The following is an 18003-nucleotide window of genomic DNA, read 5'->3' as shown; positions in this document are numbered from 1 at the left end:
CTTTCTTCCTTTCTTCCTTCCGGAGGTGGGGTTCAAACAACGCACATTTATTCTCTTACACTTCTGAAGTCAGAATGTTGAAATCAAATGTCAACAGTACTGGTTCCTCATGGAGGTGGTGGTGGGGCAGGGACAATCTGTTCCCCTGGCCTTTTCAGCTTCTAGAAGCAATCTTCGTTCCTGGGCTCATGGCCTTGCTCCATCTTCCGAGTGCATCACTCCAATCTCTGCTTCTGTCATCACATCGCCTTTCTTGTTTCTTTGACCTCTTGCTTCCCTCTTATAAGAATGCTAGTGATTACATTTATGACCCACTGGATAACCCAGGATAATATCCCCATCTAAAGATGCCTAACTTCTGTCTGCAGAGTCTCTTTTGCAATATAAGGCAATAGTCACAGGTCCTGGGACTTAGGATGTGGATATTTTGGTGGGGGGGAGGGGGAGATTATTCGGCCCACCACAACCATCCATCATCTGTCTCCATCTCCCCACTTCCCCAGTGTAGATTCCTGGATGGTCTGTGAGGCTCCATTGTATACTCTCTCAACACCCTTGCTCTCATTTCTGTTGTAAGCCTCATCCCTGGTTAACTCAACTTCTCCAAGCAGCAAAATGAGTCTGGAGGAAAATGCAATTTTGCCAGCAGGTCCTGCCTAATATTTTTTACCCCAAATCTGAAGTGGGCCCTCGGCATTATGGCAGAGCTCTTGACATACCCCGGGGCACAGACTGGGGTAGAGGGAGAGGTAGAATGATTCAGTTTGAGATAATTAGTAAAGGAGAGGGGAAAAAAGGTAGATGATGTTAAATAGAGATAAAACAATGCAACTGGATTAAAAAGTGAATTGTGAGGAACATTTGCCCTGACAGTGAAGAGTTTATATGTGACGCCCTCTCGGTGATGGAATTCTACAGCAGAGGGAAAGTTGTGTGGCTAACTCAAAAGAAGGGAATCTTTCCAGGTCTGCTAAGAAGCTTGGGGAAAAGGTCATGTAAGTACAGGGCTTACATTCTTATGGGGGAGACAGGAAATGAGATAGAGATAAGCATACAAATAAAGATACACATAAAGATAAAAAATAATGCCAGTTGGAGAAAAATGCTGATAAAAATAAAACAGGGAAGAGGATGGGGAATAACAGGGCTTGCTATTTTAAGTTCTTTTTTAAATTATTATTTGAGAGAGAGAGAGAGAGAGAGAGAAACAGCATGAGCAGGAGAGGAGCAGAGGGAGAGAGAGAATCCCAAGCCAGCTCTGCACTCAGCACAGAGTACCACGTGGGGCTTGATCCCAAGACCCTGGGGTCATGACATGAGCCCAAGCGAAAAGTCAGATGCTCAACAGACTGAGCCACCCAGGCACTCCAAGGGATTGCTATTTCAGAAAGAGGAATTAGAACTTCTCTGAGGTGGTGGCCTGTGAGCCCAGGATGCAGCCAGGGAGTTCACAAAGAGATGGGCAGGCAAGGAGAACAGCAAGTGTAAAACCCCTGAGGCAGGATTTGCTTGGTGAGTTTGAGGAACAGCATGAAAGTGAGTGTGGCATGGACAGGAGTGGTGGATGAAGCTGGGACGGTCTCCAGGGAGGGTCTTCTCGGAGGATTTTATGTCTTCAGCCTCTCCTCTGGTCAGGGAGACAGGTGCCCCTCTCCTCCTCTCAACTGAAGAGCTGTGCTGCCTTCAGCAGAGCCCTGTTGTCTGTCACTTCTGCTGGAAAGTCCTCTTGGATGCCCTGGAGGCATACCTGATCACAGCCTCCAGTATTCGCCCTTGACTCTTGCGTACCTCCCCTCGGGCAAGTCACTGCTTCTCAAGATCTCCGCCTCTGCATTGGACCAGCTCTACCTTTCTGTGAGAGTCGAAGTGACACATCTCTTCCCAAACTCCAACATATGAGTCACCACCACATGTCAAGATTTTTTAGAGGATTTTCTTCTTCCTGCTATATTTGAAAAGAAATGTTGCTTTCTCCTCCATTGTCTAGTTTTGTTGACCTCTCCTATGATTTCCTTTGTTACGTGATTTGCACGTTTGGCCTACGGGGTGAAGAGGGTCCCGAAAGCGTAGAAGGTGCCAGGGGGAGGTCAGAGAGGAGGTGGGAGCTTAGAAGGACAAGTTGAGAGCATACTGAAGCAAGGGTAAAGAAACAAAATAGAGCAAGGGAGAGAAGTCTGATCCCCCCTGAGAAATCAACTTCCACACCATTGCTGTTAATGCTTTCTTCCCAATCCAGGGGCTAGAGTGGATGTCCTTGACTGTTCCCACCAGCGGTGGCACAGTCCTGTCTGCCTCCTGCAGCTGAAACTTCCGAGGGCTGAGGAGCTCACCTTTGAGGATGTGGAGGAGGAAAAATGGGCGTTAGGCTTTTGCTTTGCACTTGTTTGCTTGAAGAATCATCACGGTTTTATTGATTTTATGTCGTTCCATAGGTTATCATAGGAACTAGGACCATAGCTATGTAAAGGCAGACATTCTGAACAGTGTTGCTGTAAGAAATTTAAAAAAGGAGAACAGCCAAAGGAACATTCATTTTAAATCCTTGATCTAATCTCAAATCTCTTCCAATGTTAAAACAATCTGTAAATGATATGGGAGCAAAGAGTTAGACACCATGACCTTGTCCCTTATGTTTTCTTAACACCTTTGGTACCTTGTGACATAAGTCTATTTTCAATATTTTGAGGAGCTCCATATTGGCTTTTCCACAGTGGCTGCATCAACTTACATTCCCACCAACAGTGCACGACGGTTCCCTTTTTTCCACATCCTGACCAACTCTTGTTCCCTCTTGTCTTTTTTTTTTTTATCTAATTTTTTAATGTTTATTTATTTTTGAGAGAGAGAGAGAGAGAGAGAGAGAGAGAGAGAGAGAGACTGTGTGAGTGAGGGAGGGGCAGGGATAGAGGGAGACACAGAATCCAAAGCAAGCTCCAGGCTCCGGGCTGTTAGCACAGAGCCTGAAGTGGGGCTCGAACCCACAAACCGTGAGATCATGACCCGAGTGGAAGTTGGACAGTTAACCAACTGAGCCACCTAGGAGCCCTCCTCTGCCCGTCTTCTAATTGGATTGTTTTTTGTTTTTGTTACTGAGTTGTAGGAGTTCTTTATGTATTTTTGGATGTTAGCCCCTTATTAGATATATCATTTGCAAATATTTTCCATTTGGTAGGTTGCCTTTGTGTTGGTGTCACATCCAAAAAGTCATTGCCAAAAGCAACATCAAGGAGCTTTGTGCCTGTTTGGTTCAAGATGTTTCCTGGTTTCACGTCTTGCATTCGAGTCTTCGATCCACTTTTATGGAGCTAATTTTTGCGTATGGGTAAGGTAGGGGTCCAGTTTTATTCTTTTGCCTGTGGCTATTCAGTTTTCCAAAACCCATTTACTGAAGAGACTGTCCTTTCCCCGTTGTACGTTCTTGCCTTCTCTATCGTAAATTAGTTGACCATACATGCATGGGTGTATTTCTGACCCTCTATTCTCTTCCATTGATCTATGTATCTGTTTTTGTTTCAATCACTAGAGTTTTGTAATAGCGTTTGCAATCAGGGATGTAATGCTTCCAGCTTTGTTCCTGTCTTCCAAGACTGCTTTGGCTAGTCAGGGTCTTTCGTGATTCCATACAAACTTTAGGATTGTTCTATTTTTGTGATAATGTTGTTGGAATTTTGAGAGCAATTGCACTGAATCTGTAGATTGCTTTCAGTAGTGTAAACATTTTAACAACATTAATTCTTCTAATCCATGAGCATGAATATCTTCCTATTTATTTGTGTCTTCGGTTTCTTTCATCGATGTCTTACAGCTTCCAGTATTTCTAAGTATTTTATTCTTTTTTTTTAAATTTTTTTTTTAACGTTTATTTATTTTTGAGATAGAGAGAGACAGAGCATGAATGGGGAGGGGCAGAGAGAAGGAGACACAGAGTCTGAAACAGGCTCCAGGCTCTGAGCTGTCAGCCCGGAGCCCGACGTGGGGCTCAAACTCACGGACCGTGAGATCATGACCTGAGCCGAAGCCGGCCGCTCAACCGACTGAGCCACCCAGGCGCCCCGTATTTTATTCTTTTTGATACCATTATAAATGGAATTTTTTCCTTAATTTCTCTCTCTGATAGTTTGTTACAGAAATGCAATAGATGCCTGTATATATTTGTGCCCCAGGTTTTAAAATTGTAATTTAAAATTACACTGGTCAAAATTGAGGACTGAAAAGGTGAAATCAAATATTCACAATAACAATTATAACAAAAACAAAATGGAACTTTTTTGTTTTTGACAGATCTCATGACTCTGGTACATATATATTTTTAAGTTTCGTTTTGAAAGAGAGAGAGAGAGAGAGAGAGTGTGAGGGGCAGAGAGAGAGGGAGACACAGAATCTGAAACAGGCTTCAGGCTCTGAGCTGTTAGCACAGAGCCTAATGCAGGGCTTGAACTCTGAACGGTGAGATGATGAGCTGAGCCGAAGTCGGACGCTTAACTGACTGAGCCATCCAGGCACCTGGAATCTGATATATTTCTAAAAAGAGTTCAAAGAGTAGGTTTGCAGGCCTGGGTTCAAGTCTTAATTCTGGAACTTAACAACTGTATAACTTTAGGTACATGGTTACATCTCTTCCTACAGGAGTTTTTCTTGTGTAAATGTGGATAAGAATATGTGGCTTACAAACGCATGGATTAACTACTAGCATATGTCTAGCAAGTTGCCTAACGTGTAGGTAAGGCCCACTCTCACTTCTTTTTAACTTTCCTTCCTCCCTTCCTCTCTCCACCTTTTCTTTCTGATTCTTTAAGGAGCTGTATGACATTCCAAAGATACTTAGAAAGTACAAACATACCAAAGAATTTAATAAAAATGCTGACATTTTTCTAAGGAAACGTGTCAGCGTTTATAATGGGTGTCATACCAAACTCAAAGCAATAACAAGGAGAGGGAGGAGGAGAAGAAGAAAAGGAAGGAAGGAAGAAAACAAGGCAGGAAAAGCCTACATAATTTTTCCTCTTTCCTTCCCCACCACTTCCTTTCTCTCTCCTCCCCTCTCCCCCTTTCAGAATATAAATTCCTGAAGGGCAAGTTTTGCAAACATATTTTTATATCAAGTCAAGTAATGTGGTCCAGAAAATAGATTAGATATACTGCTAATCTTGAGTTGGTTAAATAAGCAAAAGTTTTTCAAGCTTCTGTACAGAAAGCATTGTTCCAGGTGCCACGAGATGATACGAAGATGAGCAAAGAAAGGCTCTACTTTCAAGTGGTTTGCACTCTAGCTACATTCACATATAATCTTACGGGAATACAATGACCATAATGCAGTGCAGACATTCATGCATAAAAAGAGACTGAGTTAGAACCAAATCACCTAACTGTCCTTTCTCCCTGTGCTTGAGGTTTTTATAGCTACAGAAGATATGAGGATGTGGGACACAGTTGGCACTTTTGATGCCAGCCCGGGTCCGAGCTACTGCCCTTTCTAGTCTGGTTATTTCAGTAACCTCCTAGCTGGTATCCCAGCTCCCCCACGGTCTGTCCTCAACACAACATCCAGGCCGATTTGGACAAACACACATCAGATCATGAAACTCTGCTCATGGCTTCTTGATTCGCTGGGAAAAAGCCAATGTTTTATCACGGTCCTGTCCCTCTTTTCTCTCTGAGCTCTCTCTAGCAGCTCTGCAACACTTGGCTTTCTCGGGATTCCTCCAGAACAATGGGGACATTCCTGCCAGGGCTACCGTGGGTGTTGCTTCTCCCAGACACCTGCTTGGCTCCCTCCCTCCCTCCCTCCCTTTGTGTCAGATCTTTATGCAAGTATGGTCTTCCTTGATCACCTCGTTTAGAGATTGCAATCTTTCTCCGCTCTGCCTTGTCACTATCATACCGTGTAACTATATCAGTATGTTGGAGCTGCCGTAACAAAGTACCACAGACTGGCTTAACAATAGAAATTTATTTTCTCACAGTTCTGGAGGCCGGAAGTAAGAGGTCAGGGTGTCCACAGGGTCGGTCGATTCTGAGCTCTCTCTCTCTCTCTCTTTGGCTTTAAATGGCGGCCGTCTCCCTGCGTTTACACACAGTCTTCCCTCTGTACGTGTCGTGTCCTCATCTCCTTTTCTTATGAAGACGTTAGTCATGTGGGAGTAGGGCTCACTCCAATGCTTTCATTTTACCTTACATGCCTCTTAAAATACCCCATCTCCAAATATAGTCATGTTCTGAGATACTGGGGATTAGGACTTTAACATATAAGTTGGGGGGAGGGTGGGAGGGACACAATTCAGCCCCTAAAAATAACTTAAGTATTTATTTTTATCTGCTTCTTGGTAAGTTCCAAGAAGGCACGGGTAAGTGTCTGTTTTGTTTGCTGTCGGTTACCCAGAACTTAGAAAAATGGCTGGCCCATAGTGGACGATTAATCAATGTTTGAAATGAATAGATAGTAAAGGTATTGACGAGAAAGTAAAAATCTGAATACTTTGGATATATAATGGCTGGGGGCAATGTACATTGTGAATCTGGAGACCTGTCTTCAGCAAGGGGTCAACCAGTGAGGGAGAGACAGAGCTCAGATTCTTCTCTGATCTCAGCTGATCCTTAGCTGGATAGCACTGCATTTCTCAAACTGTGTCTTTGCCCCTGCCACCAACAGGTGTCCTCCCCAAGGGGCTGGGAAGGACTGTAGCGTCATCACTTGGCTATGTGAGCTTGGACCAGTTGCTTGTCTCTCTGGTAATTTGTTTCTTCATCTATAAAATATGGTTAAGGATTTTTACCTCATAGGATTCATACGAGATGATATCTGCGAAAATATCTGGCATACAGTATTCCCTCAAGCTAAAGTTGCTGACCCATGACATTTCGAGTTATAACCTTCTCAGAGCTCTACAGAGATAACACTCCATCCCTGAACCCTGCCTCTCCATCCTTCAGTTCCGTCCTCTGCCTTCCATATCCTTCCGTCACAGCTCACTGACAGAAGAATTTGAAAAAGAAGCAAGAGAAATGAGGGTGCGGTTATTTTTTTCATGGCTCGTAAACAGATAAATTATTTTTTTTTTAGGGAAACAATAATTTAATGCCTTAACATGAAACTCATTTTTACAATCACTTCAAAGAGAAAAATTGTGTAAGACAGCAACTTAGCAACCAATACAGTCATTTGCAACCCCTTTATTTTTTTTGTTTATTTTTGAGAGAGACAGAGAGAGAGAGAGACAGAGAGAGAGCATGAGTGGGGAAGGGGCAGACAGAGAGAGAGGGAGACACAGAATCCGAAGCAGGCTCCAGGCTCTGGAGCTGTCAGCACAGAGCCCGACTCGGGGCTGGAATCCACAAACCATGAGATCATGACCTGAGCCGAAGTCCGACACTCCACCAACTGAGCCACCCAGGCGCCCCTACAACCCTTTACTTTTTAAAATAGCAAACAGCTCTGTGTTAAAGACAGAGTTTAACTGATTCGTGGACGTGTAAGGAGGATGGGTTTTCAAGTAACACTGTTCATAAATCATTTGTAGAAATAAACTACTTTACAATACAAATGTCCCTTGTGCTCATCATTATGAATTCTTTATGTAGCATTAGTTTTAGTGCTGTGCAGATGGATGGCTGAAAACTGTGCAGTGACAACATTTTTGGTTCAACTAAGCTCTTTAAGTACTTTAGATATTTCAGTGAAATGATTATTTTTCCAAGCACATTCTGGTTGTCCACGTTGCTTGGGAAATGATTTCGGATTCAAGCAAATGACTTCAACTGAGCCTAACGCATAATATGTATAGGATGTCCCCATACCTTACTGTGGTTTTAAGATTTAATTGCTGGAAAAATGTATGTGTTACGAACAATAACGAATTGGTTGAAAGTGTTATTTCAATGATTTTACCTTTATGCAATTTGGTGAATTCCGAATAATCACTGCTTTATTTTAATTTTTGTGTGTGTGTCGTGGTCAATCTTTGCCATTTTCAGTTAGGTCCAAAATTCAAATTAAATGTGTATTATTCCAAAGACTAAAAAATGTAGTCGCAGTAGAAAGTTTAAAAAAATGAAGCTTTGGAATTTTTTTTGGTTACGTTTGCAACATAGACTTCTGCAAGCGTTGAAGTTTGAAACCGCACTAAGACCTGGGGGGGGCACTCTCTGTAAGAACCCTCTACCTAGTAAGTGCTGTGAGGAATAAAAGCAAAAAAGATTTAATCAGAAGGGGAAGTTTCCTCTCAAGAAAAAAAAAAAAAAAAATCCCTTTCCCTGAGATCAGTTGCTGCATGCAGGGCAGCAAAGACCAATCATCCAGAAAACCCCAAAGGCCTTTGAAGGGGTGAGGCAGGATGTGTGGGGTGGTGAATTGGAACGTGAGATCATATTACCTAAATTTCCATTGCTTAAATGACTCTGGATCCAGTTTTCTCTTGCTGATGGAGTTGTCTGTCCATTTGTCAGAGGCTTTTAATGCTGCCTTTACCATTTATAAAAGCTGAGAGAATGGCTTAAGAGAGGTGCTCCTTTTCCAAGGGATCGTCTACAACCAACAACCTACTGTTGTGAGAGAATCTGTATATTGGCTGGGCAGGTGAGCTAGGAAGCCACAAGACTTGGGTTCAAATCCTGTCTCCGCCAATGACTGGGTGTGTGACCACAGGCAAATTACAAAACCTCGGGAAGACTCCGTTTGCCCACCTGTGCAAGGGAGATGATGATTCTAATAATACGTACCCTGTTGTATGGATCAAACAAAATAATATACGTGAACGGCTTATATGGTGCCTGGTATATGGTAAATGTTCAATACATGCTGCTGACAGTTAGTGTTATTCTGATTACAGTGCCCCAAACCCTCTCTTTGCTCTCATCATAAATGGAATCAGGTTTCTTCATTTGAAGTTGGCAAAAGGGGAAAGCTGCTGTTTGCTTTGCAAAATGCCTAATTGCAAGGCAAGGTTCTCCGTGTCAAGACACAGGAAGCCAAAGGGCTGGATGTGAAAAGCAAAATATTTCTTCCCTATGATGTGTAGGTTTTTCCATGCAAAATAACGTGGGGTTCTCTTGGGAGAGACCTTAGAAAGGTTTGGGGAAGCGCAGGGAAGCTGAGAAAAGATGCTGGAAAGGACTCTGTAGAGAGGGCCGGCCCAGAAGCAAGGTGGGAATCTTCAGGACAGAGAAGGCTGCTGGCCTCCTTCTGACTCCCTTGGCTCCCTTTGACAAGCAAGCAGACTTCAGAACAACAGCATCGAATCCAACTTTGCGTGGTGCCGATGATCTTAACCACTACACTGCAGGGCCTCCCTCTCCTGGAAATCTCGCTCTTGAGGTCTTCTCAGATGTGCTCCCAGTTGAAATGAATCTTTGCTTCCTATACTCTACTACTGCACTATGTTTGCATCTCACAGAACGCTTAATCATTTAGTCATTCAGCAAACATGCATCACATCATCTGGGTGCCAGGCCCTAGCTAGGCATTTAAGGCAGAGTGTGAAACTCTGAATGCCATTTGTATGTTTCCAACATCATGTCTCTCAATGATATTGCCAGCCCCTAAAGGCAGAAGTCACCTTCATTCACCATTGTATGACTTACATTGCCTAGCCTAGCGCATTGAACATAGTCCTCAGTAAATGTTTGCTGAATTGAATGGAACTAAATAAGAGAGGTGAAATATTAAGGTGAGTCTTGACTGAGATTTCAACTGGTAGAGACTGCATGCAGAGAAAACGGACGACACAAAATCACTTAGGAAAATGCACGGTGTGTGCTAGGAATGATGAAAAGTTTTTACTCTCTATAGCTAAGGGAGTGGCAGAAGATGATGCAGAAAAGGGAGGATGAAGCCATACTGTAGAGACTTTGAAGTCCAAAACGAAATTTTCATGCTTAACTTTTCAATCAGTGGGGAACGATTGAGTGTTCTTCGGCAGGAATGATCAAACCTGTGATTTAGGAAGCAAATTTGGCCTTGGTGTGTCAGAGTGTTAGGGGAGATGAGCTAAAGACCAGGAGCCCAGTCATCAAACTAATGAATTCAGCTAAGCAGAGATGTTAACAACTTCAATGAGATTGATTATAGAGAGAAATGGAAAGACATACAAAGACACGCGAGACTTTGCTAAAGCACAGGTCTTAGCGGCAAAGTAGACGCAAGGGTTGGGAGGTGGGAGAGAGAACGCAAAGAAAAGGAGGACTCAGGGATGGTTTGGGAATCCAGAGCTGTGGATGAGAAAAATGTGGTGCCACTAAAACAAAACAAAACAAACCAACAAAAAACAGCCCCCCCCCCCCACCTCCCAGTCCTTGCAAAAAAGAGGTGTTGGTTGATTTATTTATTTTTTTTTTTTTAATTTTTTTTTTCAACGTTTATTTATTTTTGGGACAGAGAGAGACAGAGCATGAACGGGGGAGGGGCAGAGAGAGAGGGAGACACAGAATCGGAAACAGGCTCCAGGCTCTGAGCCATCAGCCCAGAGCCTGATGCGGGGCTCGAACTCACGGAGTGCGAGATCGTGACCTGGCTGAGGTCGGACGCTTAACCGACTGCGCCACCCAGGCGCCCCGGTGTTGGTTGATTTAAGAAAGAAATGGAGGGGCGCCTGGGTGGCTCAGTCGGTTAAGCGTCCAACTTCAGCTTGGGTCACGATCTCGCAGTCCGTGAGTTCGAGCCCCGCGTCGGGCTCTGGGCTGATGGCTCGGAGCCTGGAGCCTGCTTCCGATTCTGTGTCTCCCTCTCTCTCTGCCCCTCCCCCATTCATGCTCTGTCTCTCTCTGTCTCAAAAATAAATAAAACCTTAAAAAAAATAAAAAAAAAAAAGAAAGAAATGGAGAAGTGTATGGGTTTTCTTTATTTGTTTATATGTTTATTTACTTGTTCGTTTATATATTTAAGGATGAAGGTCTTTGGATATTATAGGGATGGGAAAACCAGAAAAGAGAGATTTTCTAGAGGCAGGGCGAGAAGGAGTTGTGATTTTAGAGGCAGAAGCAGTGAAGTCAAGATCCTAAAAGGAAGCGTCAGCCTAGCCAAGGACAGGTGCTTCAAGCACTGAAATGGAAGTAAAGAAAGAAAAGGAAGGGAGGGTAGAGAATGATTCAGGCTTGGGAAGAAGGGAGCAGAGGAAGCTCACAGTACATCAAGGTGATCCGATGAGGGCCAAGGGGCCCAGGTGGGAAAGAGAAGATTGGAGGGAAACAGAAGTAAAAGAAAAAAGGCTGACTGCCACCGAGTGGTGAGGACCAAGCCAGAGAATGTCCACCGTAACTACTGAGTCACTGAGCGGATGAAAGGTCCATCAGAGGAAGCAAGTGAGGAAAGGGGAGAAGCCAATGACTTGAAAATTGCCAACTTGGACGAGCATGTTGAACGTGAACCCTGAACAGAAGCTAGTTGGGCTCCACGCTTCTCGCACCCCTCCCTGCATCTGCTTCGACTTCCTCCTCCCCCAATCCTCTCTTCGTCAATCTTCTCTGCCTTCTGATTTTAAAGAACTTGAACCCCTCTCGGCCAGGAGAAAGTATGCTACGGGAGCCAATTAGAATCCTAGTAGTAGAAAGAATCATAAATGATTACTTAGTTCATATTTACCATTTTGCACACCAGGAAGCTTAAACAAACCCAAACAGATGCAGAGGAATGCAGTGAATTGTCCAAATTCGCACAACTGGCTACTGCCAGAGCCAAGACCAGAAATCAGAAGTCCCGTTGCACCTTTCTTTTTTTTTTTTTTAATTTTTTTTTAACGTTTTATTTATTTTTGGGACAGAGAGAGACAGAGCATGAACAGGGGAGGGTGAGAGAGAGAGGGAGACACAGAATCCAAAACAGGCTCCAGGCTCTGAGCTGTCAGCACAGAGCCCGATGCGGGGCTTGAACTCACGGACCGCGGCGAGATCATGACCTGAGCCGAAGTCGACCACTTAACCGACTGAGCCACCCAGGCGTCCCCCGTTGCACCTTTCTTTTTTTTTTTTTTTAATTTTTTTTTTTTTTCAACGTTTATTTATTTTTGGGACAGAGAGAGACAGAGCATGAACGGGGGAGGGGCAGAGAGAGAGGGAGACACAGAATCGGAAACAGGCTCCAGGCTCTGAGCCATCAGCCCAGAGCCTGACGCGGGGCTCGAACTCACGGACCGCAAGATCGTGACCTGGCTGAAGTCGGACGTTTAACCGACTGCGCCACCCAGGCGTCCCCCGTTGCACCTTTCTTGACACCTTTTGCATCCTACCAGAGTAAGCAATTTTTCTATTTGTCCCAACCCCAAATTCTCATGTGTCTAGGAAGAAATATTACACTCTCCAGCTTTTCTGTAGTTAGAGTAGTTTATCAAATACTGTCCTCTCAAAAGGGAACTGGAGAAGAGGAGTGGATTGATTGAGTACAAACGAAAGGACAGGCACTGTGCTGGGAATTTTACATATTTGATTCCATTTATTCCTCATATCAGCACTGTGAGATAGGTCTCACGTCTTACACATGGAGAAGCTCACACAGGTTAAGGGACTTTCTCATACCCACCCAGTGAGTAAGTACCCACTGTCTTTCGATTAAACTATTAAATGTTAAATATAAAAATATAAATATACCACACATGAAATTATTATATAAAATTACATAATGATATACTTATAAATTAAACAATTAAGTATTATATATAAAATTATTAAACTTTCTCATCAACTCTCACATGAAGTGAAAAATTATTAAGGGCCCTGAGTGAAAAAGCTTATGGCAAAATGAAAACATTACAGGCGGGGAACCCTAAAGTGCATGGATGATGGGCATTTCAAGGTGAGCCCCACCATTCCCAGCTCTACAGATTCTCTCCTTCGGGGAAGGGAACTAATTTAGTCACCTCCCTGCTCTTCGGAGTGAGACAAAGGTGTCGTCCCTTCAAAGGGCTGTCTATTTTATTTTCCAAATCATCCCTCTCTTGTCCTCCAAGAGACAAGGAAGCTTCTGGAACTGTGCCTGCTTTGCAATTCTATTCCCATTTGATCTTATCCAAGAGTGCCTTCTTTGTAGAATGTCACCATGGAGACTTGATCAAACTCATGCTCATGCACTTAATCTTGCAATCTGTTGCTGAATGGCTGATATTCCTTCTTAGGCCAAAGCACAGCAAGTTCGTAAATGAATTTTTGAAGGAAACAGAGCCTGCGGACAATATGTTTAACCCAAGTGTGGGACGCGGCCCTTTAGTAATATACAAGATTAAACCTGTTGTTGAATAACACAACTCAAGATGTTTAAATTAAGGCTTGGAAAAAGGAAACGTACAATCTGGTATGTTAACTCCTCTGCTGCTTGTCAAATTTTTCCAAGTTTGTTTCGCTCAACACATATTTACTGAGGCAGGTAAATATCTTGAACCTTGACTATGGAGATACGAAGATGACTAAGATATCAACTTTGGTCCCAAAGAGCTCAATATCTGGCTGGGGACACGGAGAAGTAAGCTAACTATATAATGTCATACATGCTATAACAAAGCTGCCTGGGGGAAAAAAAAAAATGAAAGGAAGGAATAACTAAATCTTTCAAATGAGGGTAGAGAAGGTGAAAAGAGGACATTACAGAAGGCTTCTTAGATGAAGTACCGTTTGAGGTTGGTCTTAAAGAGTGGATTCACAGGAATTCAAAAGCGGAGGAGGGGAAATGAAAACACCACCTAACAAAGGTCTGGAAGAATCACAGGGACAAGGTAGTCAGGAAACACAATGATCTAATGGGATTAGTATGTAGACCTTGGGATTCGTAGGGACTGGTAGCATCGGGGATGGAAATCTGAGCTGGATACAGGACGTAAAGGCTCTGTGTGCCATATTTGTGCCTGTTTACTCAATCTTGTAGCAGTGGTGACAGTTGAATCATAAGCAGAGTTCAGAATATGAATGGTTTTATTAGGACTCTGAACTTCAAATTGAGCCTAATGAGGGTTCTTTGTTGGGCTTTCGGCAAGGGAAGGGCATGATCAGATTTGGGTTCTACCAAGCTCCTTTTCCTTAGGGTGTGAAGAAGAGATTTATTGCAGAACAGAGGGGGTCCAGGCAAAACTAGAGGCAGAAATGCAATCAGGAGGTTTGCATAACCCCCTAGGCAAGAGGCAGAAGCTTTACAGAGGAGGAGCAAGGGGGAAATTTTCCATGTGGAACCAGATCAGACTTGACTGAGATAGGATTAGCAGGTTTTAGTGAAGTTTGAAGGGGAGGGGTGATGAATAAGTTCTAGCCAATGGGAATGTTTTTCAGAAGACACACGGGACAATTCTGCTTCGCTGAAATGTGAGACACGTGCACGCTTAGGAGCGCTGTAGGCTGGGAAAGGTCGACTCTTACTGTGGGCAGCCGCGTGACCCCTGCAGTAGGTGTGCATCTGTAATGGGGGTACAAAGCAATCTTTACCACCCACACCTGCTATACTATTATTTCTGCTGGAGACTGTGAACGCCTCAGACAGGATCACTTAGTATTGTTTTTGCAGTACCCAACAGCGCCTAACACAGAACAGATACTCGATACATGTTGCAACGAAACAATCTTGCTGTTGCTTAGACAAGTTTCCTGCTTTCTCTGAGCCTGGCTTCCTTTGATTCTTGTACCTTCCACGTGCTCACACCTATTCCTGTCAATTCCTGCCTTTCCTTCAGGGAGGATCAGCTCAGGATATTGGCCATACACTCAGGATGCAGCCCACTTCTATTTTCATTATAAAAACTGGGTGCTCGCATTTTTGGGCATGCTCACCTTTTTGAAAACTGGAATTTTATTAGAACCGCCCCAAGTGTGCAGGATAAATAACAGTTTAAGGCAAAACTCAAGGCAAGATGGTAGTTTTGGTGATTTCTCCAGCGTCCAAAAATATAATCCGGATTTAGCTAGCAAGACAAAGAAAATGGAAAAAAATATATATAGGAGGATAGAAGAAGCAGATTGACTGGAAATGTGCTAACAGAGGGGAAAGAATCAACAATGATTTTGAAACTGGAAGCCTAGAAGAAATGTGTAGCAATGGCAGAAATGTGAAAAAAAGCCCAAAGCTGGGATGTGTATAAGGAGATGGGAGTTGGAGTGTGATGTGGCAGAAATATGACAAAGCTAATCCTTACGGGTTACTGGATTTCCATCCTTTCCCAGAAAATAAACATATCTGAGTGACCATACTGAAAATGTGGCAATGAGTTACTCAATAGTTGAAGAATTTTTACGAAGTGAAATAAGATCATTCATATATTTTAATTCAAAGTAACAGTTTCACACCCCACTTAGATTCAAATTATCCATAATCCACTTATGACTCCTATAGAGGGACATTTACTTAAATATTAGTAGAAAACAGGATTGAGTGAAGTTTTCATCCCTCAAAATGGATATTTAATTTCAACTTGATGTGATCAATACCACACCGGGAAATGATAAAATTTGTGAGTGGTGAAATCACAATTCAAACTTCTTTTAAGAAGAGAGACAGTTAAGACAGGACTCCTTACACCTGCATAGTAACCCAAAACCTAAACCCGAAATTTGCCCAAGTTCACGAAGCAAATCAATCAGCTCCGGCTTTGAGCAAAGTAGGTTTAGTTGTGAGGAGTTAAATGAACTAGCTAACAAACAAGGGCTGTCACTCTCACCCATCCACCCCCATTTTTTTACACCCATGTAACTTTTTAAAAAAACATGATGATATTGACCAGTCCTTTGAGTTTTTAAATTTTTTTTTTTCAACGTTTATTTATTTTTGGGACAGAGAGAGACAGAGCATGAACGGGGGAGGGGCAGAGAGAGAGGGAGACACAGAATCGGAAACAGGCTCCAGGCTCTGAGCCATCAGCCCAGAGCCCGACGCGGGGCTCGAACTCACGGACCGCGAGATCGTGACCTGGCTGAAGTCGGACGCTTAACCGACTGCGCCACCCAGGCACCCTGAGTCCTTTGAGTTTTTAAAGAAATAGTTGAAACCGTTATATATAGAGACACAATAAATAACCCTCACTCTCTTGAACTTCTGGAAATAGCTAGAGACATTCAAATCCAAACATTACCTTCTCCCCAAACTACATATTGAGTGGTAATATTTTCTACACGTTCTTTTAATTTCACCAGAGGTTACACATTATGGTCCCCCCCTTTAATATTTATGGATAATCCTTTTCTTTACGAACAGATGTCTGAAATAAGAGATTGGAATGAATCTATCTATCATCTATCTATCTATCTATCTATCTATTTTATCATTTTCCAAGCAAGCACAGAACAATGGGCAAAGCACAAATATGTCAATCAAAAAATGAATAGTTCACACCTCTGTTTTAATAGGTTATCTTCAGGGGTACTGGGAGTCTTGAAGCAGGTGACTGAGAAAGTGTGTACCTTGAACTAGAAGGGGTCAAGGAAAGCTAGAACAAGCCCAGCACCACAGGGCTCACAAATGAGGACGACAGAGTGAAAGTGGCAGGTTCAATACAGTATTCTATGAGCAGTCAGTATCTAGACGATGGACACCATGGTACCAGACAAGGTGGTCACAGTCAGGGGACGAACTCCCTCCAAAGAAAGGGATGCTGGGTCGTATCTCACATTCAGAAATGTAGATGTTAACTATCCAAGATAACGTTCTGGCTGTTCCTACTTCTGAAGCACTGTGCTAACTAACTTCCTTTCTACCCGCCCACAACGGCATTTGAAACTCAACTACAAAATGTTAACACTTTTTTTGGGGGGGGGTGGGGCAGGGGGAAGAAATGTTTTTCATCTCGGTGATAATCTGATTCAAAACACTGGATCCTTTAATTAAAAAGATGCACCTGCCCACACATCTCAAGGATTTCCAAGGCCTCACAAAGACCACCCACGGACCCAACTCCACAGACTCTGAGTCTGGAACCCTTAGTCTGGGTTTCCTTAACTGTGCTCATCAGCCCAGAGGTTTTCGGAGTTTGCTCCAGAGTAAAATGACCTGGCGAACCTATAAAAACCCCAATGCTCGGGCCACACCCCATTTTCGATTAAATCAGAATCTCTGGGGTGGGATCAGGCATGCATACGTGTGTTTTCAACTCTTCAGGTGATTCGAAAACGCAGCCAGGTTTGAGAACCAACTCACTGGTATATTTTTGGCACGCAGTTCATCTACGTGTTCTAGGGTGCTTGGCTGTTGTTAATCACTGCGTCAAAAACCACAGATAGGCGCCTGTCGCAGAAATAATTTACTTAGAATCGTCTTAGAAAAAACAAGTAAATTTGGGCCAGGGGTGGGCATACCTTCGCCGCGGTTTCCCCGGGGTCAAAAAGCAGCTGCAGTTCCTTCAGCCAACGCCAAGGGGCACCCTCTCCCTCCCCGCTCGACCTGGAACGCCTTCCCGGTGCTGATCGCACAAAGAGCCCGGCCTCCTCCCGGGTGACATCACAAAGGGCCGATCCCCCGCCCCTTCGGCGCCACCACGTGTGTCCCCGCGCCCGGCGGCCACCCGACTCAGTCCCTCACCGGCCGGTCTGGGCAGCGGTGGAGGGTGGTTGGCAGTGGCTGGAGGCTTCGCTATGGGAAGTTGTTCCTTTGCTCTCTCGCGCCCAGCCCTCCTCCCTGGTTCTCCGCAGCCGCTGTCGGAGGAGAGCACGGGGAGGCGCGGGCTGCAGCCGCCGCTGCCTCTCCCCGCCCGGGCGGCCGCGCGGCTGGGCAGGTGCTGAGCGCCCCCGGAGCCTCCCTCGCCGCCTCCCTCCTCTGCCCGGCTGCCCGGCTGCCGCAGTGCACATGGGGTGTTGGAGGTAGATGGGCTCCCGGCCCGGGAGGCGGCGGTGGATGCGGCGCTGGGCAGAAGCAGCCGCCGACTCCAGCTGCCAGGGGGCCACGCGCCCCGGGCGCCTCTGCGAGCCCCGGGCTCAGCCATGGGGACCTCCGCGAACAGCAGCACCGCCCTCGCCTCCTGCGGCCGCGTCGCTAGAGCTACGATGATCGCGGGCTCCTTTCTCCTGGTGAGCGCGCGGGGGGACCGGGGGCGGCGGGCGCGCGGAAGCCCAAGG

At 44.5% G+C, this 18003-nt stretch overlaps 1 protein-coding gene across 1 annotated transcript in view; it reads left to right on the top strand.

Annotated features, from left to right (window-relative positions):
• The first annotated feature begins 17386 nt into the window (after window positions 1-17386).
• Window positions 17387-18003, top strand: part of TNFRSF21 (TNF receptor superfamily member 21) — a 76740-nt gene continuing 76123 nt past the window's right edge. The window contains exon 1 of the mRNA XM_045498473.1: window positions 17387-17955. Within this exon, the coding sequence (XP_045354429.1) occupies window positions 17869-17955 (87 nt within the window). The 5' untranslated portion in view covers window positions 17387-17868. The remainder of the gene's footprint in view (window positions 17956-18003) is intronic.

This window comes from Leopardus geoffroyi, chromosome B2 (assembly GCF_018350155.1).
Source record: "Leopardus geoffroyi isolate Oge1 chromosome B2, O.geoffroyi_Oge1_pat1.0, whole genome shotgun sequence".
NCBI lineage: Eukaryota > Metazoa > Chordata > Mammalia > Carnivora > Felidae > Leopardus > Leopardus geoffroyi.
This window is presented reverse-complemented; position numbering and strand designations above follow the sequence as displayed.